This window comes from Manduca sexta, unplaced genomic scaffold (genome assembly GCF_014839805.1).
Source record: "Manduca sexta isolate Smith_Timp_Sample1 unplaced genomic scaffold, JHU_Msex_v1.0 HiC_scaffold_2127, whole genome shotgun sequence".
In the NCBI taxonomy this organism is placed as follows: domain Eukaryota; kingdom Metazoa; phylum Arthropoda; class Insecta; order Lepidoptera; family Sphingidae; genus Manduca; species Manduca sexta.
In genome coordinates, this window is record NW_023593060.1 from 1 (window position 1) to 27,523 (window position 27,523).

General features: G+C 37.3%; 1 protein-coding gene and 2 pseudogenes across 1 annotated transcript; 2 read left to right on the forward strand and 1 right to left on the reverse strand.

The window, feature by feature from the left end:
- Nucleotides 1–1,437: 1,437 nt before the first annotated feature.
- LOC119191925 lies at nt 1,438–3,561 on the forward strand (annotated as a pseudogene).
- A 2,148-nt stretch (nt 3,562–5,709) lies between these two features.
- Nucleotides 5,710–21,495, reverse strand: LOC119188423 (nucleolar complex protein 4 homolog B-like; the record flags this gene model as incomplete). Its single annotated transcript, XM_037445783.1, is given in 10 exon segments — nt 5,710–10,802; nt 11,270–11,472; nt 11,690–11,856; nt 12,108–12,279; nt 12,622–12,819; nt 13,112–13,254; nt 13,702–13,832; nt 18,566–18,604; nt 18,606–18,769; nt 21,387–21,495. Coding segments are annotated over 10 exon segments (1,446 nt in total), but the record flags the coding sequence as incomplete, so codon positions are not given.
- A 534-nt stretch (nt 21,496–22,029) lies between these two features.
- LOC119191926 lies at nt 22,030–27,446 on the forward strand (annotated as a pseudogene).
- The last annotated feature ends 77 nt before the right edge of the window (nt 27,447–27,523 follow it).

Below are 27,523 nucleotides of genomic sequence, written 5' to 3' on the forward strand. Positions count from 1 at the left end.
CCTTTTTCAACAGTTTTATATACAGATAACAAACTAGCTTTCAAATCTGGTATATAAGCAACATCACTAATATTGTTGACCACGTTCTCGGGCGTGGTTATTGAAATATTTCCATTTCCGCAGCACTTAATCGGTTCTCATTTTGCGACCGTAACAGTACCTTGATTCTGTATCGAGATATTCTGAAACCAGTCCCGTCTAGAAGTCATGTGTCTAGTACAACCTGAATCTACATAAATTATGTCCTTTCTGGGTTTCCAGAAGTATTAAGACTTGTAAATATCGTATCATTGGTATTTACCGCATTGCCTTTCTCTTTCTTGTTTCTCTGTGGACAGTCTGGTCTCTTATGTCCAGGTGTCTTGCACTCATAACAAACTATATTCTTCTTCATTGACTTAGGCTTCTTCTTCGCATGAAAAACAGAGTCTAATGACGTAGCCACATCTTTGGACATTTCATTAAGCAGTTTTGTTTTCACCAACTCTGTAGTCACGTCTACATTGCAATTTTCTAAAAGCCATAATGAGAGGTTCATACCTTGGAGTTAGACCTCCCAAAAGTATTGCAGCAATAGACTTGTCCTCTATGACTACATCAATATCCGCAAGATCCTGTGCGGTTGACATAACTGCGTTAATATATAGTTCAATATTTTTGAACTCTGATAGACTCAACCTGTACAGTCTACGCTCCAAAAATAATCTTCGTCCTATTCCCTTATCTTCAAAGGCTTTTTGCAAACAAGTCCATGCCTCAGATGCAGTTTTCGCACATCTTATATGGGTTATCGCTGCACCTTCTACTGATAAGCATATCTTTGCTAATGCCTTTGCGTCTTTGCGTACCTTTGTGTAGAGGCAGGGGTTGTGTCTCCATTTGGGTATCCACCGATTGTTTCCCACAGATCCTCATGCATAAGGTAATTGCGCATCTTAAATTTCCATGTAGGATATCCATCTTTATTCCTCAAACATGAAAATGTAAAAGATGAGCTCGACGACGGGGAATTTTTCACACTCGAAACATCTCCAGATTCATGTGACATTTTCAGACTATTACTATTTCCTAGTCACACAAACAATATATTCAACTATATATTACCCAAAAACGTGAAAAATCTAAGAACTAAGCGTTCGTGCTGATAACGTGTTGTAAATATGGTATATGTTCTTAGTAATTAAATAAAGTTAGTAAAAAGATGTTATTGACATGAGTGTTTATTTCGGACTAAAGAGAAGTAACTATGGCAATACAAAATACAATTAGTTCTAAAATAGAACATATAAAAATAATAAGTCACGACGAAGGTTACAATCTCCAACCACTTCAACTTCGTAACCAGGTGTAGAGCATGGGCACGCATGAGAAGCATCAGCTTTTTGTCTATTATTTTGTAAACTAAATATAAATAAATATTATAATTGTTATTTCAAGGCTATTTCCTGTTCGGCACGCAGCTCACACGCCTGCAGATGCAGTGCTTCAGTACCAAAAAGAGTCATCATATGCACTCCTGAATGCGATGATACCGGTAAGAACATGGATCAACATATATACATATATTTGTTTCCGTCTGTTGCTTATAAATCATAAAATTATCAAATTATTATCTTTATATATCTTAACTTTTTTACATGTGTTTTGTTAATTATGGAATTTAAATTAAATACAGTTAACGTTACGATGTACGTATAGTAGTATTTGATATTTAGGCAACCCGACGTCATCAATCCTAAGTAAGGGGGGCTCCGTGGATTAAAGCAAAAAATACTACCTGAAATATGAAACTCTATACACTTGCCACATCCTTTATAAAGCGTTACATTTATTGTTTATAATCGTATGTAGTTCAAACACGTGAACGACACATTAGTCTTATCATGCAGTCATAGCGCCATCTATGATCATATTATCTAAACCTCACACCTCTCCTAAATAACACGCACACTATTGTCCAAGACCGGTGCAACACGGAGAAGTGTAGTTGGGAGGTGTGCGAAGGCAAGCTGTGCAAGGAAATGGATGCGTTGAGCTGCAGCAGACCGACACCAGGCTCGAGCCGGAGCCGTTCCACGCCAAGTATTAGCTTTGCGTTGCGATGCGGTGCGTTGCGATCCGTTGCGATGCGTTGCGATACGTTACGATGCCAGCGTGGTATGCACTTATAGTGTTGCAGTTGAGATGGCAGTTTTATGTTATTTTGCGCCTTTATATTTTTTATTATAGTCAGTTCCTTTTGATAGTTTAATTTTGCGTGTAATTTTATAGTTTGTTATTATAATGTAAAGATACCTTTTCGTTATTAGAAATATTTTGTAACTATTGTGTTAGTTGTTACACCGCATCGCTTACTCTGTTATGTTCTTTTGTTTTGTTCCAGGTAGATTTAAGTTATGAAGCTATATAGCGTGTTTTAGTCGTCTATATTTTTATTTTTCTCGTCAGTTATTCTTTCTATAAATATGTGATATGCTTTTATAATTTGTGCAACATATTGATATTATTATTATTTACAGTAATTTGAAAACATACATCTCTTTTTAACTGTACCTTTTTCTTTACAGCGGAGAACACAACACCACCTCTATTAGACTCGTCTTTAAGCTCAGAATCGGACTTCTTCATTTGCCAGACACGCACGTGCATACAACCCTCGCACTACTTCCCTCCACGGCGCAAGATGGCGCCGGCGAGCAGCTGCCACTACGGCGCCAAGAAATGCCCCTCAAAAGTAGCACGGGTCAAGAAAACTCAACCCCATTGTCACACAGAGAACGAGAAAGAAGATACTCCCAGTGTAGAAGATGTTGAACTCTTGAGGTCGGAAAGATCGTGTTGGAAGCAAGACCCACCGCCAGAGGAGAAGTGCTGCGGTAAAGAGGTAAAGGCGGTAGTCCACGAGCCAAAGACTTGTTGCAAAAAGAAAGAAGATGATGACAGACAAGAAGTGAGAGAGCAGAGTCCTCAAATAACATGCTGTCATAATAAGAAGACTTCTACTGAGAGTCAAGAGCAGATTGTGAAGTGACTTCGTTTCTGTTTCGTATACAGGGTGATGTGAAATTGATAAGTTTTAAGAAATGATTAGGGCGCTGTCTTTCTCTCTAATGTTTGAATACTTGAATAATTTATGTTTGTACTTTGTGGGTCGTCCGTCCTTATGTAAAAGGCCTTCGGGTGTCTTGTCTTTCTTACGCACATTGCATCAAGCGTAGCCGCGTCCAGAACAAAGAGAATACGTACTATATTAGTTATGTCGATTGCTTTGTGGGCAATGAAGATAGTGGATTATGTAATAATATTGATGAGTTTGAGTTTAATGAAAGAAATTGATAAACGCTTTTAGAATATAAAATAGAAAGAGTGCTTTATGGTATCGTGACAAGACAATAAATTGTCTATGGAAAGGCTGTGCCCAATATTAAATATGACCGATGATTACTCAATGGATTTTGTGCAAATACGACCTGTTTCAAAAGGGCCTTTAATACAGATAATAATGTAGTGAATGTCTTTGGGTCTATTTAAATAATGTTTTGCAATAATAATCTTGCCCTAGCTCGTAGAGGTCTCCGAATGGCGGATGTTCAATGCGCGTTGAGACATTACCATTTTATAGTTATTCACCAATTTTGTTCCATAATCGTAAATAAAAATTTATACAGCCAAAAATATATGGATATCTATAGTATACAACTCGGTTAATACCATTGTCAGGTTCTTAAAGTTTATTTGAAACGCTGTTCGATATTTGTTTAATATTTTTAAAGCTCCTCACCGAAACACTTTGGTAAAGTGCATTGAACGCCCGCCATTTGACAGTGCCGTTAGAATTACGTAATGTACTTCCCCTGTTCTCCCATATTGATTATATTCCCATATTGATTGTATATTTTGGTTAGTTTGTATAGTACCACATATCATTAGACGTTTAACTTGAAGATGCTATTGTATACTGTCTCTAGTAACTGTCAACTAATAGCAAGTTATTTGCACTCTATTATTTATTGCATAAATACTTTTAATGAAGATAATTTTAAAACTATATATTTTATTTCTAAGAAGCTCTGTATCACAATATCCTAGTAATTAAACCCAGCTGATTAAAATAAGTGAAAGTTACAAATGATAACATAATAGGGGACCGTCCTGTTTTGATTTTGTTCATTATTCTATATGTAATGGTTAATAATACGAAAAAAACCCTCTTGCGAAAACTGTATTAAAATTGGTTAAAAATGAGCCAGTAATTCATATTTCAAATATTACTATGTGCCGAAGTGGGAATATAGCTTCATCTCTTTCTTTCGCACGCGTCGTAATGCCCGATGACGTCACACGTGGGTATTGCGCCTCTTTTCTGTTTTTTGTTACTTACCCCTTCTACCGAAATTGAAAGACTTATAACTTGTTGATTTTTTACCGGATTTAAATAATTCTTTCTGTGTTATAATTTATATAACGTAAATATTTGATAATAATAAAGAACAAAAATGAGTCCGGTCTCCTATACTGACTGCTTTTATTGGCATATTTCGACTGAAATTACAGTTAGATCCAGTATAAGTACTCTGCTATATGAAGTTAAAAACAATCATAATATTCTAGTCAAGTTTCTACAGTGTTGCAGTTACTAGTTACGGCATACAACCGATTTCAATGAACTGTCCGAATCAATTTCATACAATGGGGAAGACTAGACCAATCAAAATAAGTCGTTGGTAAGTGTCAAATAAACTTGATTCTGATTGGTCCATTTTTGTTGTTAACCCATTACTGTTATGCTAAGCTCATAAGCGATATCTCAAAAAAAATAATCTTGATTTGTTTGTCGTCAGTTACCTTAAAGATATACCCATCCAATGAACTTACCTAAATACCGGTATCTTTTTTAGAACTTATTAAAAAAACCTTAAAGCTATCTCAGTTTTATATACAAAATTATCTTTACAAACCTTCGTTAATCTCGAAATAAGGTTTCCCTGACATATCGCTTTTGCGCTTAGCACGGCAGCAAAGGCCATTTCAAAAGTCAGATTATTTATTGAAATCGGCCGATAGACATTACATCTACATTCAAGTCGTTCTTCATGACTCATTTTAGTTTTAAAGACTTGTCATTATTTACATCGAATTTTGTTACCGATAGTGATTTTAGATTTTTATTTTATATACGTAAATGTTTATAATAATTTTAGCTATGTTTGTTACATGTGGAATATTTAAAAATTAAATTGTTATGATGTTATTGCTAAAAGCATATGTTACGTTGCGTGTTGTTGGTAATATTGCAATAAATGTATTTTTTTTATATAATTCTGATTCATGACATTTATAACATGAGAAGTTTTCAAACTGGATAAGAAGTTATATTATTAGAATTTCTTATTTATAAATAGTTACGTTTATTGTAATATTACTTTTATGTAAGAGTTATACGACTGATTTTCGAAAAGTGCGGAATTTAAGAATGTATTTAACAATGGAATTGAGAAATGTATGCTTTTGGGTTTATAATAATTAGGTTACACAAATATGACTGCGTTAATTACCAGTATTGTGTGAAACTAAATACATAATATTTTGAATAAACGTAATTATTATTTCTATAGTTTTAATATCGGAATTTGGAAGAGAATAAGAGACATTTTTATTTTTCTTCGAACTTTCACAATACATACTATAATAGAGAAATAAAAAAAAATATTTTCAGTACTTTTTATTTTTATAATCATTAATATAATAGAACATTAAATGAATATTAAAATAATGGCTTACACTAGCTTACAACTAGTTTTGTTGCTATAATCACAATGTATGCGACGGGCGCGGCTGCGTGCGAGATTCGTGGAAGGTGCGATACAAATATTTTTCAGTAGAAATTATAAAGTAAATTAACTACTTATGGTTAATTATTCATTGCAATATACGTTAAATTTCGTATGCGAATTTTATCATCTTCGAAATAAAATAGCCTGAATACTGGTTAGAGTATATTTCTTTACACTGCAATTTCTATAAAAAGTATTTGTACTAACACCTCCGGGATTGTAGGGGAAGTATGGCTATAGGTGGGTCGGGTTTCATTGGTGTAGTAAAGTTCGACGCCTAATGTGAATATGAGACTAGGGAAATGCAAAATTCAGATTGTACAGAGTGTTCTCACATTGTTATTGGACACAATTACAAATAGGCCACATTTTTTTAAAATTATATTTAATGTTTATTAGGCGTTTTCAACAAACTAACACAATCTCAATCGTTAATCCGATTCCAAGAATGGACCACTCAAAATTACTCATGTAAGCTTGTCAAAAAATGCTCTGTTCTGATTGGTCTATTTTTAGGAAAGATCAAAAAAGCGATTGGGATCGGTTATTAAAAATAATAGTTAATCGCTGAACATGTGTTTTGTTGCCAAACCTATTATTAGATTTACATCATCATTCCCAATTTTTATACAATGAAAATAAAAAGTCTTTTAAACAACATATTCACATTAAAACATCCTCTTGTATACCAGCATAGTATGCTCTATAAACTTAACTAATTCAATGTCAGTTACATACACTTGTAACATATTTTTGAGTCATGGCACTGACTTATTGCACTTTTTTATACTGGCCGATGGTTTTCGAAACAACAGTTTGATATAATAGGACCTAATTAATTATTGAAAACTCCATATACCGTCCTTAATTCACAAGATGTAATAAACAGCAAAAACTATTTTTTGTTGCTGTTATTTATCCTAATATCACGCGTCGGATATACTTAGCTAATTTTATAGCATTTAAATAGGATTCTGACTGATTTTTTACAACTCATGTCTAGAGAAAACATGCTAGTCCACCGTTATGGGTAAGATTATAACAGCTTTATCCGGCGCCAGTAACTCTTGTCCTATGATCTAATATTAGATGAATCCTATCATAACAAACGCTGCACCAGCCGCGCCCCAAACTGCGAGGCTTTCGTAAACAATTAAAAATAACTACAATTAATAAAATGTTAAATAAATATGGCCGTCACGCTGGCCAATGGCGGCGTTCGTGTTAGTTTTAACAAAATAAATTCTTAATTTATCCTTAGCAACACCTAGTTAGAACATTAACTGGAATGAAACTAACAAAACTGGGCGAAACAAATGTTAGGGGACAGGAAGACGTTACCTCCGTACAACGTTAACTGCATAACGAGTTTATATAATGGACTGAGTGTGTCGCATGCAAGTCGGAATGCTTCATCTACATTTTTTAATTATATGGAATCGAGGTTGACTCAGCTTAATTACATCCGAGCAATATTCAATAAAATCATAAAACGTCGATATTGGCACATCTCTAGTTACACCAGGATGAAATTGGAATAGTTTATAATATCAATGACTTTCCTTTGAGTGTAAAACAATATAAATCATTGCTATCGACCTGCATACGACACACTTAATCCGCATTACACCTCAACACACATAAATCTGATGTCATACATAACGATATAACTATCGATATGTATGAAACCAGTGTTGTCCGAACATCGATACTTTTGACTGGGGGCGGTAGGGTTAATATACCAAGGTAGAAAAACTGGTCCACTTGTCACACAGCATCTACTATTACTGGAAGTGTTCATTTTATTTTATAGTGATGTACTTGTTTTATCGATATCGATTATTATCGACCATTTCCCATCTATTCACGGCGTGAATCAGAAACATTGTCCGTATTATTTTTCATGAAAAAGGCGGAGAAATTCGACGATAATATTCGGGAAATGCCAATGTCACATATCGACATCCGTTTCCTAAATCACAGACGCACACAATACACGTATAGTAAAAAAATAAAATTAACCAAATTACAACATTAACTCCACTTACGTTTAACATTAACATTACGAGTGCAAAATTTATTCAAAATTCTTATCGATACGATGGTTTTGTCTTCATATTGGTATCAAATACATAATAGTTTTACTTTTCAAATGTAAACTCGACACAAATTTTATGAACGTTCTGAAGTTACTTACGAGCCCGACGCATTTACTATTTATAGAGTCTAAATCGACATAGATGGCGCTAAATTCAAACCTGCCATAAATATAGGCGTCAGCTGCACATGGTTTCGAACAATCTTGTTAAAGAATGCTAGGCCTTAATGACTAGCAATATATTTGATTTAGTTGCACAGGTGGCAATTTATTTTCATCAACAATACTCAAAGATATTCTCTACAAAATTTGTTTTAAAATACCACACCACGCTCTAAAAATAGGGAGAAGATTATAGTTAGAAGGAATCAGACATTATCCTTCCTTGGTTAGCCGTAGTCGGATAAAAAATAGCGAAAGCTTGTAGCCTTGAAGTAAAATCCAAATATCGGAAATAAAAGCTTATATGCTCCTATTCAAATCAACTGAATGATAGAAACGCTAAATATGATAAAATTATAGCGAAAATGCGACACTAAAAATTAATGATGAACCAGCTTTGGTTATAGCAACCTGTAAAGTTAAACAAGGGTTCAGTGCCAAAATCTACTTGCAATTTGATAATAAGGCCCTTATAGTGTACATAAAGAAAAGACAGTTAAAGATAAGCCGTTGGTAGAGCAAGAACGGCCAAGTGCAGGTGCGATTTACAGCCGTTTTTGATAGACGATCCCAATCTCAATCTTAAATCCCATTCCAAGAATTAACCATTTGAAATGTCATTTGTTATCATGGCAAAGAAAACTTTGTTCTGATTGGTTCATTTTTTAAATAGCTCGAAAAAATAATTAGGATCGTTTTTGAAAATGGCAATTAATAATATTGTTGATTTCATTATAACATTACTAGTTTGTAAGATTTAGAATATTACAGTTCGAATGTGAGATCTTTACCTTATTTATTTATGAGGGATATTTTTCAAACATAATATATTTTCTATATAAGAACTCGGTTAGGCCATTCTTGCACACACAGCTTTAATATATTAACATTATGTATTGTAAATCTTTAAGGTCAACACAGACACGAATCTGCTTATTTGGAATTTAGTTGATTCAAGCCTTTATACTCATACTTTGTTGGTTGTCAAGGAAGCCGTGATCGATGTTATCAAGGGATATTTTTAATTCGCACTTTTCATACGAGTTAAGGATCTTACATAATTACAATGATCGTGTCGAATAATTTTGAAAACACTAGTCGCGCAAAATCAACGGATCAAGGACACAAGATCGAATAGAAAAAAAGGCCTATTGGAGGACTGTTTTATTACAGATATATGCCATCAACTAGCAAAGGTTCGAAACCTTGAGATTTCTAATTAGGCAACTGGGAACACTGTGCCCACTGCAAATTAGGCTTTGCTCAAGTCGATACTCGTTGGTTATCTCAACAACCAAAAAAATATACATTAGCATAGTCATCTTATGACTTAAATTACTTCGGTAAATTTAAAATATATAAATAGTTCTGTTTACTTAATAGAGTATGTCGAAATTGTATGATCAATGGTTTAATCGATCATGCAATTTGACCTAGCGACTACAGAAGATTGTGTTAGACTAATTACTTTATGTTCAGTGTTACCAATGTTAAACATGACATAACGAGTTGTTTTAAATTGGCAAAGATAAATACCTTTTAATACTTTATAAATAAGAGATCGAATGCTTTTTTTAATAATTTTTATTAATCTACTTCTTTCGAAAATTTAAAAGAATGTAATGTTGCAATTTGAAAAATAAGTCGGCAGTATAAACTCAAGTTTATACGTAAATAAAACTGTGCTAAACCTATTACAGATAATTCTCTTTCATTGAATTGGTTACTCCCAAAGTTATCGTAAAATTGGTAAATAAATAAAAAAAACTTTTAAACATAAATACCACTTGAAAAGATGTTGTGCTAGCTTTAAACTTACTTAGTTCCTTTGGAGAACATATCCTGAGACATATTTGAATGAGAAACTGATAATGTCAATTTATCATCCTCATCGGTTAAATGTATTAATTTGTAAATTTTTCTACAATAAAACACTTGAATTAGTGAGTTTTAAAAATGTGTAAAAAAATGAAAAATCCGATACCATATACCATCCAATCATAATGCAATATAATGCAGACAGCGTCATCATTACTATTTTCAATGTTTCATTTAAACATTAACATGTTGGTGCCATTTCAGAACAATTATATGGACCCAGGTTTATCGTTTGCGCCATAAATAAATACATCCAACAGCCAAAATCACTGTAAATAACATCAACCTTATCGCTAGTTCCTAAAAAAACGACAACACCAAATATTAAATAAATAATTTATAACCAAAAACATATTCCTTTTTTTAGTTGTAGTGTTTTCTTATACCTATTTGTCAACACCCTATATAAGACAGCCGGTTTTGTAGATGCTGACCGTGGTCACTCACTGTCGAGAATGTATGGACATGACGTCACGCGTGAAACCAGTGCTTTGACAGTACGACAGTGACAGTGTGTATTCTAGTGGAGTCGTTACATTTCCGACAGTAGTAGCCATCAACAGTGGCGCAAACTAACTTCTTCAATGTTTCCACATATCACAAATACTGTTATAACCAAGGAAAATGCAGTAAAAATCACCCAATCTCACAGTACGTGGCAGATGTAAGTGCTATAACCTGGCGGACCGTCGCGTGGGCTGCGGTTGTGTTCAGGCCATCAGCTCCCAGTACTGCAGGAGCCGCTCGCCGGACGGCGCGGCCATGCCCTGCGGCCGGACGAAGTTCACCTCGATAGTCTTGAACCTCTTTTTTAGTTCCGCGTCGAACATCTGTGAAGTGTAACTTTTATTAGCATATATTTTGTATATGAGCTGGAAATTGTGATTACTTGAATTTCATAATTAAAAGTACCTGTGTACATAGTATTCATCATATTATTGACAATATATTTGAGTTTAAATGGCTTGAATTATACCTAATTGTTCAAACACTCTGTACATATAAAACTACCTAGTTTAAAGTGATAAGCTTGACGTCGATTTGAGCAGGATCAAAACATGCAGGACCAGCTTTATAAGTGTGTGTGGTGATTCTGTGTAGCACGCGAATTAACACACAACATATTCCCCGGTTTTGTCTCCGAAGGGGTAAGCAGTGGTGCCTAACCAACCAAGGCACCCACTTTTTGCCATGTGTGTTCCATACCAGGTGAATGAATGTGACTCGAGTCTATTAGACTAGGCATGTGTAGTTGGCGCTGCGCATGCGTGTTAGATTGTGTAGTAGTGAGACGTACGCTGTGCGCGTCGAGCGGCGCGGCGGCGGTGGCGGCGCTGGCGGCGCTGGCAGCGGTGCTGGCGGCGAGCAGCACGCGCGCGGCGGCGGCGGCGAGTGGCGCGCACGCGTGGCGGCGCAGCGCGCACACCTCCCACAGCAGCGAGCCCAGCGCGCGCGCACGAGACGCCGACGTCTCCTCCATCACGTACGGGTCGCCTGACACTGGGACCACACATCTTTATTTTATTTACAGCAAAATTACCCCTATATCTAAATTGTGATATTTTTGTGACAAAAATAATGTCAAACATGATAAAACAATTAACAAAATAGGAATTTTATAATCAATAACATGTTGATACTCAAAATGATAAAAATTTGCTGTTTTGATGACAACACTGTCATATTTTCATATCAAATTTCATGCTGTAAAACATACTTATAGCTGGTGTGTCTTCGTAGCAGATCATGCGTTTGAGAGCGGGATGTCGCAGCAAGAGGTTGGCGACCAGCTGCAGCAGGCCCACTGCGTCCTCCGGAGACGCCACCAGCGCCAGCCGGGACAGGCGCTTCGCGAACGCCGCTACTAGACTTTCTGGCAAATGTCTGTCAAAAATATTAATTTGATGCTTTAGAATATATCACTTTGTAGACTTAACTTCAAGCTTGTATCTCTGAAAGGATATGCAAATAGGCAATGAATGCAATGCAGATGTAATGAATCCTATGGCCAACATAAAAATCTGAACAACTCAATTAAGTTTCAACTCAATATTTCACAGGTGCTGTAATCAAAAAACATTGCTTTTAGACCGAAGGACATCACTTTTTAGTTTTGGTTAAATTTATATACTCACGTAGAACTAAGGAATATATCTGCGAGGTGCATGAGCCGCTTCTTGTAGCGCGTGGCGAACATCTCCGGCTCGAACATGGCGTACAGCCGGTCGTACATGTCCGGGTAATCGATGTTGTGCTGTCTCACCAGCTCCAGTACTCCTTGTAGCGCCAGCATAGATATAGGCCCCCCTGTGAAATGACAGGTGTTAATGATATTTTAGATTGTGTAATTTTGAAATATTTTTACATAATGAAGTAATCTTGGATGTGTTTTAATACTAGCAGATTTGTGATACAGGAGCATTTGGCAATATTCTAGCACACTACATTTAAAAGAACTTGACATCAGTTTGAGGGCAGTTTCAACCAGTGACCCATTCAAACTGTAGATAGTATTGAATATATTTAAAGCACGTAAGGCCATTGTACTGGCGAATAATCTCTCTTGTCATGTCAGCAGCAGCTGCAGACATTAAACAGAGCAGCCACTGGCACGCGAACCCCCAGCACCGGTTCGTACGTTGTACCCACCTGCGTCCAGACTGTCGCACAGCATGTCGGTGGCGAGATGCGGCTTGGCGAGCAGCGGCATGAGGCGCTCCACGAGCAGCAGCAGCGCGCGCCGGTGCGTGCGCGGCTCGGCGCACAGCGGCCACTGGCACGCGAACCCCCAGCACCGGTTCGCGTGGCGTCTGCACGCCACACCGCTGTATGTGAACGGCATTTTGTCTGAAATACAACCTGATGTTAAATACAGGTATTTATAACACTCTTTGTTAGGTGTTAAACATCTTCAGAAGCCATTAGAGTTGTTAAAAATGACGTTCTATGTAGCCATGTAGGATTCTAATTTGTCAAAATAATTTAAAACACCTTTTTATTTTATACATCTAACATACAGGGTGCTTCAAAAAGTTTGTATAATATAATATAAATAATTTATAAATACAATGTAGATATAATAAACACCCCTTCTCTATTTACGTTTAATGCCAAAACAAAATTTCATAGTATAGTTTACCTTCTGTAGCGCACAGCAACTTGTCCTCCTTCTCTTCATCATCTCTCTCTTTCACTCTGTTCTTTGGCTCCAACGGTATCTCGGACACAAGCAGTTTGTCGAGCAACTCCAGGTAGTTCTGCATGTATATGGGCGTTGGCGACCTGATTGCATAACACGGTTATTTTTAGAACTAGGTTTGGCATTTGTTAAGTTGTTGATAAGGAAAATACGGCTTTCCTTATATTGATCGCAACAGGAAAAAACATTCAATGTGACGACAGAAACTTTTAAGAAATAAGTTTTAAACTTTCATGTAATAAGGTCTTTCGAGCATTTACTGAATTGTTTTAAGTATTACAATTGTCGAATGGCTTTTGATCTCAATTTATAAATTTTATATTTAATGATATTATTAAGTATTTGTTAATGCTGGCTTTGTTAATAAACGCGAGGAAGTTCTTAGACAATGACACCAACCTATCTAGTTTTACGTCCAGTGTCATTTACCGTTATAGCTAGACAAATATTAAATATAAATGTAAAACTTACTTTTATTAACAGGCATTCAAAGGAGTGCAAAGTAAATGACATATAATGAGGATACATACTTTTTGTAAGCGAGTGTGGAGAGAACCTTCAGCCCGTACTGCTGGACGTCCTTGTACTCCGTGAACTCCTGGAAGCGGGCGATCGGCGCAGACATCGACATCTCGGAGTCCAACAGCACTGTGAATATGTTCTGTGGACAATGTTACCATTGTTTAAATGTCATCTTAAGAGCCAATAACAAGGAGGATAACAAGAATCTGACGGCCAACCTTCAACAATGAAGAGACACTTGTAGAAGAAGAGAGTCCTCCCTAGAGTCCAGATAGAGACCGTTGCTGGGTGTGATATTCAAGTCGAATCTTGATCACGTGCTCTTGGCTGCCGAGTGACTATTAATAATGTATGGAAGACGCCACACAGAAAATGCCACACTTAGCTTAGCGCGGTGGTTCAACATGAACGCGATGAGAATATCACACCCTTCCACACTATGTCTGGTGAGGACTTTAATTTGCTTTGGCAAGGAGAGTGCAGCTAAGCACTACCGTCCAACCTTATGGGCGATTGAGCGATATATCGTTTCCATAATATCGGACGACCGCTGGGCAAAGTCCTTAAAAGGCCTAGAAATAAGTAACACTTGTATACCTGCATGGTTTAAATAGCTGTATAGCCTAAAATAACGTCTACTAATATACAACAAGGCATAACGTGACGATTTAAGAAGGGCCCCATCGGATTAATTTACCAGTCTTTTATACGGTGAAGTTACGCAACTGGGGACATTGTACTGGATTGTGGTCGCGGCGGAATGATTCGGAAGTACGACCCATTAAGAGAGATGTTTAATTGCCGAGTTAGGATAGGAAAGTTAGAGGAAGAGACTCTTAAATGGTCCCCAAATTTGGTTGATTACAATGAATATAAATGTTTATGCTAAAGAATTCGGCGATCTATGCCCATCCTAGAAATTTGATGGCTCATTCAAAAATGTCTTTAATTTCCGAACATGGACGGCGAACCAGTGGCACGCGATGAAATAATCCGGGCACGCCAAAATAATTGACAATTGCCAAGAAAAATATATGTAGGACCTAAAAAGGTTGCCAGAAAAGAGGTGCCCGAAGAGCTGAATCTACTTCTGGATGGCACGCTACAGTCACATTATTTTTTAACCAATAAAGGGTTCATTTCATTCCACATGTCATTCATCCAAAATTTTGTACATCAAAGAAAAATCTTCACCATACGGAAGGACTTCGTTTAATCTACGCACGGTTTATACAATCTAATCACAATAAATCCATGTTCCGGCACCTCTTATGCATTTCTTATCTAACGATTATTTCGAACATAACTATCACATTATTATGAAGGATCCGCGCGTAATGTAAGATTCTATAATCGTTATTGTTACAAATGAAACAGACGCAATGATTTTGTAAGAGAGACACACAACACCCCGATACTCTCTGCCAGTAAATATATATTTTTTTACTGTTTTTAAAAAAACAAACGTGACTTAACTTACAGACAAAGACGGGTTACACGCATGACTAGTTCTATGGTACGAGAAGGTGTATTAGGAGGTATAACAGGCTGCGTAGCGGGGTTCTAATCTGACAGTGGAAATTCGTAACTCGGTCGTGTTAGGTTATCTTCGTGAAAATAGCGCGGAATGGTATACTGTATGCTAGGGATGGCGACCTTAATAATGGTTAACGTGTCATTATTTATAACAGACAGAAATTACATGTAAAGTACGATACAGGACCGGTTTTATCTAAATGAGTGACTCTTTTAGCGAGTTTTTTATGACCCAAATATGTTTTATTTAGCAAATTATTCGCGTGCACGAATTATTTTGTCACGTGTTGTTCGTGTCCGTACTGGTACGCGTGCCATTGGTTCGCCATTCCCGCTGTATGCCAATGTATATTGGATTAAACACGACGCTTTGTGTTACGTGCTTGTCACGCATTGGCGAACTAATGAGTGATAGAGAATAAAGCCCCTGATATGTCGACTTTGTGGACATAACTTGTATTCAATATGTACCATGATATCCATCGGGAAATATGTGTCTATATTTCCCGATGGATATCTTCAAGTCACGAGTGAATAGGTATCTTCTAGGCAAGCTTCCACCATATACCACATCATCACTTACCATCAGGCGAGATAGTGGTCAAACGCAAGCCTATATGCTATAAAATAATGTACCACAATGGTGTCTTTAGAATGTTGTGTGATATCCGTACTTAAAAAAAAAAAAAAAAACATTTATCAGAGTCAAATGTAAATCGAGGACTTGCGACAGTAGTGGGTGGGAATATAAATAAACTATTTATATAACTAACTTTATGTCCAACGTCAATTTGAGCAGAATTATATCATATTTACTTTGTATCCGCAGTGATTCGCGCTTCTATAATGTATTCATAGTAAATGTTAAAGCAGGCGCATTAAGCACATTCGATTCTATTGAATTGCCTCGGTGGCATATTTGTGTAGCGTTTGCGGTACGACCATCGCTTTAAGATCCCGGGATCGAATCCCGCGTCGAGCCAAATCTGGAATTTATGTCCGATTTTGCGATTGATCCGTCCCGTAACATGGAACGCACATGAAAAATAGCCCTGGATGAAGTTCCGCCTACCCTATCACGGATAAAGGCGTGAGGTTTTTTTTTATATTCAACACGGCGCGCCTAGTCGACGCTAGGCATTACTGACATTAAAATAATACTGCAGTCAAAACGTCGGACATCCACTGCGGTATAACATTACAAGTGGAGCGCATTAGTCATCGCCTTCTAGATGAGTATACTGATGTAATGCCCTGAACCACAACAATCAACTATACTAACAAATTCATCAATATCCAGTTACACACATTGCTGTGAAACTTGTTTTGTTACTTGGTTCCTATGCAGTACTATATTCGATATCATGTGAATAATTTCTTTATTATACAAACCTACCCTCACTCTGTTATTATGTCCGGTTATTATCGCCAAAAATGAAGTTTTAGTTTAATATAATACATTAGTTAAAAAATAATTTCTCATGTAAGTGAATAATATAATTCTTTTTGAGAAATAAATATCTTAAACCAAATTCCCTCCGACGAGTTCGCTCTAGTTTAGAACAGGCGGTTGCCTGTTCTAAACTAGAGCGAACTCGTTAATTTTAACTTTCGGAAAACTTCACCACTCGCCACTGGTTAGTGGCGAGTGGTGAAGTTTTCCGAAAGTTAACCCGACAACGTTTAAGTAGGTACTAATGTGCATAAATTTGGACTGCAAATCGTTCTAATAATAAAATTTTACCTAAATTAGGGAAAGCCGGCAAGAATCGAGCTGTATGGACTCAGTCAATGCTGGCAACTAATAATGATTTATGTTTACGCGAATGTTAGACATTTAAATTAAACTATTTTACTTATTTTATCGCGGTTTTAATATTTTACTTTTCTCCCGACGTTTCGAAGACTTTGCAGCCTTCATGGACACGGGGGGGACTGAGGTATTGTTCATCCGAAAACTCAGTTAGGATATCTATCTACGTTTTACAAATATACAACTGTTTTAAAATTTTTTTAGCTGTTGGTGGTCCGATCTACGGAGAATGAGCTCAGTGTCTTGAAGTCTGGCAACTAATATTATGGATATGGCAAATGCTCGCCTAACAAATTGAATGTACGGTGTATCTAATGGAGAATTAATGTTGACAAGGTATAGGTTAAGATTCAACTATTGTGACTATTGCAATTGAACATAGTGAGCATTGTTTTCTTTATCCTGGTAAAGTGACTATAGCCTTGCGCATGAAATGCCAAGAAATATCTGCCCTTTGTTATAATTTACTTTGGTAATAGTTGTTTTGCTCTTCTAATATAATCTTACATATATTTATGCTGTAGATATAGCTTCCGTTGTCACGTCACGTCATTGAATACACGACAAATTACGAAACGTCAAATACATAATAGAGAAGATGCAATGTTTTTATTTATGTTTTCATTTGAATGAATTTCATATAGTATACATCACGATTATTAAAAAAGAAAATAATACTATAATTTATTGATGAACGAGAGAGGTTGCATCCCTCATCTGTGGTCAAAAAGTCTACCTAGCTGGTCACTTATTGGAAGTACATAATTGGTTATGATAAAACCTAAATCAAGTGGAGCAAGTTTCTAGCCTCGCACGTACGATTTTTGAAAGGCCGTAAAAAAAATACAATGGCATGGCAATTCTCGCACACATTGACTGACGAAACTTGCATTAAAAAGTTGTTGCAAGAAATGGCTCCTTTTTAGACGCTTTATGATCAACCTCATGTGTGTGGTCGCTATGCAGTCGGGTACAAGTAACAACAGGTCCTCCCACCAGCTAAGTGCATTAGTCATCGGTCTCTTAACAGGTACATTCATTCATATAATAAACCAATCTGAATTTCTACAGTATACATTTAAACACGTCCAATAAACTTCATAAAACCTGTGCAATATAAATTTTTTATATAAAGTCGTATACATAATACCCGTCATTTTTACGATACAATTTATTGGCCAAAATAATTTTGAGGGAACGGATAAAATCACCCGTAAAACCCTAATTCTCTTTGCTATGGCACAGTCAATAAAAAATTAAGTTCTAAGTACTTTCATAGTAAATTAACCGCTGTTTTCAATAAACTATTCCAAACCCTTTTTTCAATCTATCGCGAAGGGCCAATGTGAACAAAGTTTTTAATGTGTTTACAAATTACGATTGCTTTATTCTCAAAATCTTATTTTAAAAATCGAACCTTAAGATTGCGATCTGTTATTGAAACCGTCGATATACAATTAAAATATAACATCAACATATTATTCAAATTCCAAGTACAATTTCGCAGTAAGTTAAGTCATTACCTTGAGCCTGAACGCAGGGAAGTAATATCCGTTACTGGGGCTCTAGTGGTGTTCTTCCTTCAGCCTGCAGCAGCTTGCACGCGGTCACCAGTGCCTGCAGACGTGAGTTCGTGCGACCGTTCTTTATACAGATCAGGGTGCGCGTGAGTGCCGACTCGTAGCATGTGCGCAGCCATCTTGTGTACTCCGCTTCTGGACTGTGGTCTGTTGAAAATTTTTTTTAAATCGAGATGGCAAAGTGATCTCAGCACCACCTGATAGTACAGGAGCCTTTTCAGATAGAGAGTTTACTGACAAGAGATGTTTTTAGACACCGCTACGCTGGCCTGTATGAAACCCGATCCTACACAGACGCGACAGAACGCGACAGTTACGTGGGCCACTATGGCGGGTTTTCCATCTTGTGTATGGTGGTCGCTATCCGAACGGATGTAAGTATCCCATAACCAGCAGTTGGAGTTGAATGTGTAATAGTTGGTAAATATGTTTATTATTTCGAAAATGACTCCCGAATGGATTTTTTATTTAACTCAGATAAGCCAAGTCCTTGATTAACACTAATTTACATTTTATTCTGGATTTTCATGGTGAAGCTTAAAGGAAAATAAAATTTTCATACTCATCAAGAGATGCCAAATCTTTAGGAACCACAGCCATATATCATTACGCTATGACCAATAGGAGCGGAGCAGTAATAAAAAATGTTGCAAAAACGGGGTAACGTGATTGCGAGTGACTTTTATAACGGAAAACATTATCCCGGAAAAACTTTCACACGCGGGCCGACCTGCAGGCCAAAGCTAGTCATACTATATAAATAAGCCTTTAAATACGATGTGAACAATGTTTAACATATAAAAGGGAAGTTAATATTCATAAATGCTCAATAAAACCACATGACATGTACTTGTTTTTATACAATTGGATGTATTTGTGATTTAATTAATGAAACAAGCATTATCATATGTACCTATTTGCTTTGCTGTTTCCTATGCTATCGTTGTGCGAATTCAGGACTTCAGTAGTACTCATAACATTGGTGGTGGTTATTTCTTATTTTTATTTTTACTAAGACTAGGAAAATAATAAATACATTTTGAATTTAATTTAATTTAATTTATACATAATAGCAAATATCCTGGTGTTTATGAAATACGATACTAATATTTTGAAGTCTTTAATTTGGTCCAATATTTCTGTATTTTGAAATCTAGGATCCCGGTTTCTAACTCATAATTATCATGTTTTTATGATACCACACATTTAAGGATTTGCCTGTAAAATAAGTCTAATAATATTTAATTAATAGGTATTTTCTATATTTTGTATTATTGTATGCTGTCTGGTGTAGTACGTTGAGCCGGCTGAGGAGTGTTAGACTGCTGGTTCAATGCATAAATATTTTTATGTTGTGGTTTTTATTTTAGTTATTACTCATAAGCTATAACCTTTTTTACAGTGTTGGGTCAGAACTTATTTACACTCACATTTATTAGTTATCAGATGTTTTTATACCAAGAATAAAACAAAAGTGACTCACAAAGACCATAGTTAATAAACAAATAAAACAAAAGTTCATTTTGTTGCAGAAAATTAAAAATTAATTAGAGGATAAAATTGTGTTTTATTAATAGTGGAAAATGTTATTTTAATTATATTGGTAAATAATGTGTTTTTCATTTATTATTGTTCATTTATTATTATGCAAATTAAAATGTATATCCTGGTTAGGCAATGTTATACTATTATCGATAAATTATTTCAATCTAACACTGTACAAAAAATATAATATCTAAATAACCAAAAGAGAATTTCCTACTTGATATTCTTATATGGTAATTCACTGTTCTTATGTTAAAAGTGTAAATGCCCATGGTGGGCGGAATTCTAAATATTTGTATTTTTAGAAAGAGATAAAATAAAGTATGAACAGCAATATGCATTATATTTTTTGTAGTCAGTGTCACTAACAAACATGAAAAGCAGCATCATTTTAATAGTATTATCTATTTACAGCTAAGTTTATTATTAGCTGAATATAATATAATGTAAGTGCTTCCCTATATAAATTAAAATGTTTATCTCATTTGTATGTCAAGTGTCAATCTAATAAATTTCATGTAATTAGCATTCATATACATTTTGTCATAAATAAATGGTAAATAATTTAAACTGAGACCACTGAACAAAAATATATACACACACTGCAACATGAGGAATAAAATTATTCTTCAGACTACTAAAACATTCATCAAATTAGTAATAATAGTTCAAATTCAATAATAAATCTCTTCAGTATGTTTGTTTATTTTGGGTCAGATGTTACAGATGTTAGTTCTAACAAGTGTCTGTGTACTAGTGACAACCCTAATTATGAAACACAAACACGAGTGTCCGAACGTGCAGCCGTGACCTTGGCTATGTTTACGCCACTGCCTTATACCCACAATGGAATATGGATGGACGAACCCTGCCGCGCAGCGAAAACTCCACAATTATATAAACTTTATATAAAACCAATTTGTATTTATTCGAAAACAATGGTTCGTGTTGCAACGACAACAATTACACAAGACGGCTGCCGCTCGCGGTCCGATCGAACGTTTATATAAGCAAATAAGACGTCACATGTCGCCAAATGTGATTTGCGAAAATATACCTTTGCACTGTCTCTCTGATATGTCGCACCGACGTAAACACTTCAACGACAGGCTATAAATGTCTCATTATCAAGTTTAATTAACATCTCGACAGGTGTAAGAGTACAAAATCAATATTTTTACGCCAAAATCACACTAGTACCACTTGGAAATATGCTCACCTGCTGGCTTCAGTGGCACAAATTCCTCGATCATATCACCCCGCTTCAGTAGTTCGGTGAATATGACTTCGATTGTGAGCAAAAGCGGCGTATAATTGTCCGTCTCCGCCTGAAATTGAAAGAAATAAGTAGAAACTAGAAATGTAACCTATGACGCAGTATAAATATGGTAAATGTATGCAAACATTACTATAAATCCGGATAAAATAATAGCCTACGTGGCTATTATTTTATCGTACGTGAATTAAGTACTAAGATTGAAATCATAACAGCTAGCCAGTTTTTAATTTGCCAATGGTATTTTTATGCCACATTCTTGATAGGGATAAGAAAAGTCTCGATACTATGGCTTTAGTGTCATTGCGATGTTTTGGCCCCAGCAAATTATTAATAATTATAGTTTTTAACGACATTAGGTGCTATATTTTCAATTTATAAATCTTTGCCTTTATCTAAAAAAAAAGAGGCAATGAAATAAAACATGACTTTTTATGATGTGGTCTGTGGAGCAAACTGATAAGGAATAGGTATTTCAAATGATATTCATGATGTAAATCGATAGTATCGACTGGTATGACATCTCTACTATAAAATTTGAGGTTATAATTTTATTTGTGGCGTTCAAAGCGAGCGGTGTTTGTTTTGAATTTGTTTTATGTGAATTTTAGAGTATTATTGTCGATATACAGATAAGATGGACGGTGATTTGTACGACGAGTTTGGTAATTACATAGGGCCGGATCTAGAGTCGGATTCTGACGATGAACAAAGTGTTTACGGACAGGATAACCGGGATGTCGATGAGGAAGCGATGGAAGAGGACGAAGATGCTGATGCAGAGCCGGAAGCAGCCCCCATGTCTGTCGTACTGCATGAAGATAAAAGGTCTGTGATGATGGTGGCTGCAATTCTAAGATAATACCTTTTATTGTCAATGTAGTTGATGGAGGTTTTAACGGGGAAATCAGAATTTTAATGAACAAGGCGAGATTGTAGTCTGCAATTTTACTGACAGTAAAGGCTTTACCACTTAAATTCTATCGTAAAGGCTTTATAATCTACGTCATACGTCATTTTAAATACTTTGTAAAATTATACTTCTGTTCTATGCATTCTTATAAAAAATACCTTTTTCCCATATAGATACTATCCCCAAGCAGTGGAAGTATATGGACCAGATGTAGAGACAGTAGTCCAGGAGGAGGACACGCAGGCACTGGACAAACCGCTGGTGGAGCCCATAAAGCACAAGAAGTTCCAGGTGCAGGAGCAGCAGCTACCAGAGACAAATTATGACATGGAATACCTGGCCGACATGCTGGACAATACTAACTTGATGAGGAATGTCACACTGATGGGACACTTGCATAATGGTGAGAGATTTTTGGAGACTCTTTTTTTGTGTTTCTTATATTTATGAAATAACTTAACCAAGCCAATAGGTACAGGTTATCTGATTATTGGGAATAGCCAATGGGGCATGAACATTTAATTTTTAGAATGGCGATTGCATTTACCTATTAAAGCTGCCAATAAAGATTAGGCTAGTTATATTAGGTTTTTATTTAAGATCAAGTAATACATAATATTATAGATTGTATACTGATGAATTTGGATTTTTAACTATATTTGTTGTAGAATGGGTTGTTGACAGACCCAACTCATAAGTTAAGATTCTCACTACTCTGAAGGACTTTTAAAAGTGTTTTAGCACATATCACATACAATAAGTGATTTTTAATTATTACATACAATTAATACCTTTATATTCCAGGTAAAACATCATTTGTGGACTGTCTCATGAGACAAACGCACCCTGGCACCATAAACAATGAGACTACAATCCCTATGCGGTATACGGACACATTGTTCGTGGAGCAAGAGAGAGGAGTATCAATCAAGTCCATGCCGGTCACTCTACTCTTGAAGGATGTGAAGGGGAAGTCACATCTGCTGAACATAATGGACACTCCAGGACATGTCAACTTCAGCGATGAGGTGACTGCTGCTTTGAGGATATCTGATGGTAAGCATTTTATGATTTATCCTGCTATACCTTGCTATTAACATTATTGTTATTATTTGTTATCGAACAGGCAATACTTAATCCCAGTTTCATTTCCTAGCACAATATTATAACTCAGAATGTTTGTCTTTGTCAAACAATAAATTAAAAGTACCGACCATCTTGGTCTTAAGTATTGTGCACACAATTTCTGCTCATAACTTTAATAAAATACTCTTTCTCACATCATGTATTAATACAAATGCTGCACAGGGCCTTTGATTCCAAAAAGCACGATGGATCTAAACAGTTTTATTTTTCTACAGGTGCAGTCCTATTCGTGGACGCAGCAGAAGGCATAATGCTAAACACGGAGCGTCTCCTTCGCCACGCGGTTCAGGAGCGTGTCCACCTGACGCTGTGCATCAACAAGATCGACCGCCTCATTCTGGAGCTGAAGCTGCCGCCCGCCGACGCGTACTACAAGCTGCGGCACATCGTGGATGAGTTAAACTCCATGCTGGAGACACATCAGCCTAGCAAGATAATCCGGATGAGCCGGCTACCGTGTTCTCACCGTTGCTAGGTAATTAGTTTTGTATTTCTAAGGATGTGGAAGAAATCTTTTGTCTATAAAGCAGAATATAAATATAGTATAGTATTTGGTAAAGACACATAGAGGTACAGAAAGATATTAATACTGTGCATCAAATACACAGTGTACCCTTAACTTTTAGCTTAAGCTTCATAGAGTATTGTTTTATTCATTTGTATGATGTCTTGCTGTTGTGGATTTTTAATAATAATACCTTCTTTGTTACAATCAAAACCATATATTCACAGGTAACGTGTGCTTCGCGTCTTCTCTCTATGACGTGTGTTTCACGCTGGAGTCATTCGCGGCGATGTACGCGGCTGCCCACCCTGACTCGGGACTGCGCGCGGGCGACATGGCCGCGTGGCTGTGGGGCGACGTCTACTTCAACGCCAAGACGCGTCGGTTCAGCAGAAAACAGCCGCACGCGTCGGCACAGAGGAGCTTCGTCGAGTTCATACTGGAGCCGCTTTATAAGATATTTGCTCAGGTTTGTAGGAAGAATTTTGTTAGTTATCAATTTTGAGATTTTTTAAAACGGGTGACATTAACCAGAATGTAGGGGTGCTGCAATGCACAACAGGTCTAGACCGATTACTCTACTATTCTTTACTGCAAGCAAACAAAATGACCTCATTTTCCACACATCTACAAACAAATAAAATAGTATGTGTCACTAGTGAAGAGCTCCGCGTTCCGGAATTTTGTACTTGAATGACAGTGTTTAATTATGGCGATTCGAAAATATTGGCCATATTCTACTACACTGTGGCAGAGACTGGTTAAACCTTTAACTAACACAATAGCGCGACTTTTAACGCCTAGATACGTAAAAGTGCAGCTTAGATCAATAACCTAATGACTTGACTAATTCGTCCTTCGTTCCAGGTGGTGGGTGACGTGGACGACACGCTTCCCGCGGTGCTCTCGGAGCTGGGCATCAAGCTGACCAAGCAGGAGGCCAAGCTCAACGTCAGACCACTGCTGAGGCTTGTGTGCAGCAGGTTCTTTGGGGATTTCAGGTAAGGCAACGTATTTTGTACATTGACAATGATGTAAAATGTGAAGGTGTTAAAACGGACTATAACTAACAGTAATTCAGTACGCCCGTCGAATGTTGTAATGGGCTTACACCGAGTCATATTATATAAGTCTTTGAATTTATGCATAAGTTACATTGGGCTGAAGTTAGCTACTTTAACTTTCTGCACATTTTCTTAACTATATATTTAAAACAACGCCGCTCGCCACTATCTTCAATCGGCATAAAGCTATAATGTGAAGTTATCTGCAGAATAAACATGTGACCTAAACATATTTGCCCGCAGTGGTTTCGTGGAGATGTTGGTGCGTCACGTGCCGTCGCCGCTGGACGGGTCCGGTCGCAAGGTGGCGCACTGCTACCGCGGCGCGAGCGGGCCCGTGCGCGACGACATGCTCGCCTGCGACCAGTCCGGCCGTCTCGTCGCGCACACCACCAAGATGTACCCCACCGACGACTGCACATTCTTCCTTGTGAGTTGTAGAGAATATATACTTTTGTGTTTAATAACTTGAATGTAAACTAAACTATACTGTGGAGCGAATACTGTCATGCAATTGTAAAGGTGATATGCTCTTTTAACAAAAGAAGATCGTCAAGTAGGCAGTTGGTATACCATCAATAAATTGGCCAACAGTGGTTCGCTGTTAATGTCCCTAACTTCTATAGAGTGATGTGCAATGGAGATTAGTACTTGGTTGATGATAACAGGCTTATTAAGAATTCTATCTTCTATCTCACTTACGATCCCCGTCTCTATAGCATTCACGATGTTAATATGCTTTGGTATATTTGGTAATTGGTATTGCATTTGTCAGGTGTTAGCGCGCATAATGAGCGGCACGTTGTACGCGGACAGACGGTGCGCGTGCTCGGCGAGAACTACAGCTCGCAGGACGAGGAGGACTCGCGCCTCATGAACGTGGGCCGCCTGTGGATATACGAGGCCAGGTACAAGGTGAGAGGCACCGAATAATACCTACAGTTTTATATATCTGGTCTGAAATTAGTTGCAAATACTAGTTGTAAATTTTAACAATGGACTTCTAAATAAACATCTACCAAAACATTCACAGATGCCTGTCAAATCTAAAGTTGAATAAAGATTGGGAAAGTAAGGAGGGTGTTTGGTCTTACGAAAATTAAAGATAATATTTTCCAAGACGAAATTGTGACGCAGAGGCCGTGTGTTCTGACACCTGTTCTGTACCTTCCGCCAGGTGGAGCTGAACCGCGTGCCGGCCGGATCCTGGGCGTTGATCGAGGGCATCGACCAGCCCATAGTGAAGACTTGCACGCTGGTCTCCGCCGAGGAGGACTGCGAGCTGCACACGTTCACGCCACTGCGTTTCAACACGCAGGCGGTCGTCAAGATAGCCGTGGAGCCGGTCAACCCCTCTGAGCTGCCGAAAATGTTGGACGGGTTAAGAAAGGTGAGTGGAACGATTATTCTGATAGATCTCTCGTATGAAAAGTTCATGTAGGATTGTGGTACCACAGTGTCTATTCCTACAGCCAAGCAATATTCGATATTGCTGCTTGATAGACATTGTACACATTATTTCTTTGAGACTCAACATCTAATGTGTCGCAATGACGTGCCTAGAGTCGTGCGACGTAATTCAAAATTGGAATGGATTTGCTACTGTTTCTCTCTTTAAATGCCGTTTCATCTCCGTTATCATCAGACCAGTGATATGCTAGTCTATTTTGTATTTGTATAAAATCTTATTGCTTATGCCCTACGTGATAAGTAAGTAATTTTGTGTCCAGGTGAACAAGTCGTACCCGTTGTTGTCGACGCGCGTGGAGGAGTCCGGCGAGCACGTGATCCTCGGCACCGGCGAGCTCTACCTCGACTGCGTCATGCACGACCTCCGGAACATGTACTCAGAGATCGACATCAAAGGTACCACCAAACGTAGTACAAAGTAAAAGCATTTGTAGTAGGTTCACCAGCGGCTGGTTCCCCATACAGTGGGTATTGGTTGGTACAAATCTCGGATATGAAGTAAGAGGTTTTCTAATTACTCGATTTGATCTCCAACATTTCTTGAGTCCCTAACATGTACTGTATATGGGGATATATTCAATATGTTCAATTATTCATTGGGTTGTATATATCGATATTTTATATCGAGCTAAACATCGATACTATTCCCAAAAATATCGATAACACCAATCTGTATTTTGTCTAGTTGCCGACCCCGTGGTATCGTTCTGCGAGACCGTAGTAGAGACGTCATCGTTGAAATGCTTCGCGGAGACTCCGAACAAAGCCGCAATAAGTTGACGATGATCGCGGAGCCGCTGGAGCGAGGACTCGCCGAGGATATAGAGGCGGGCGCCGTCTGTGTCACGTGGGACAGGAAGCGGCTCGGCGAGTTCTTCCAGACCAAGTGAGTGCAGTGTCTTAGGGAGTGAGTGAATGAATGAGATTGTTTATCGAAAAGATTAGGAGATGTGGGGGATTGTTACTGAAGGTTGTTAACTAA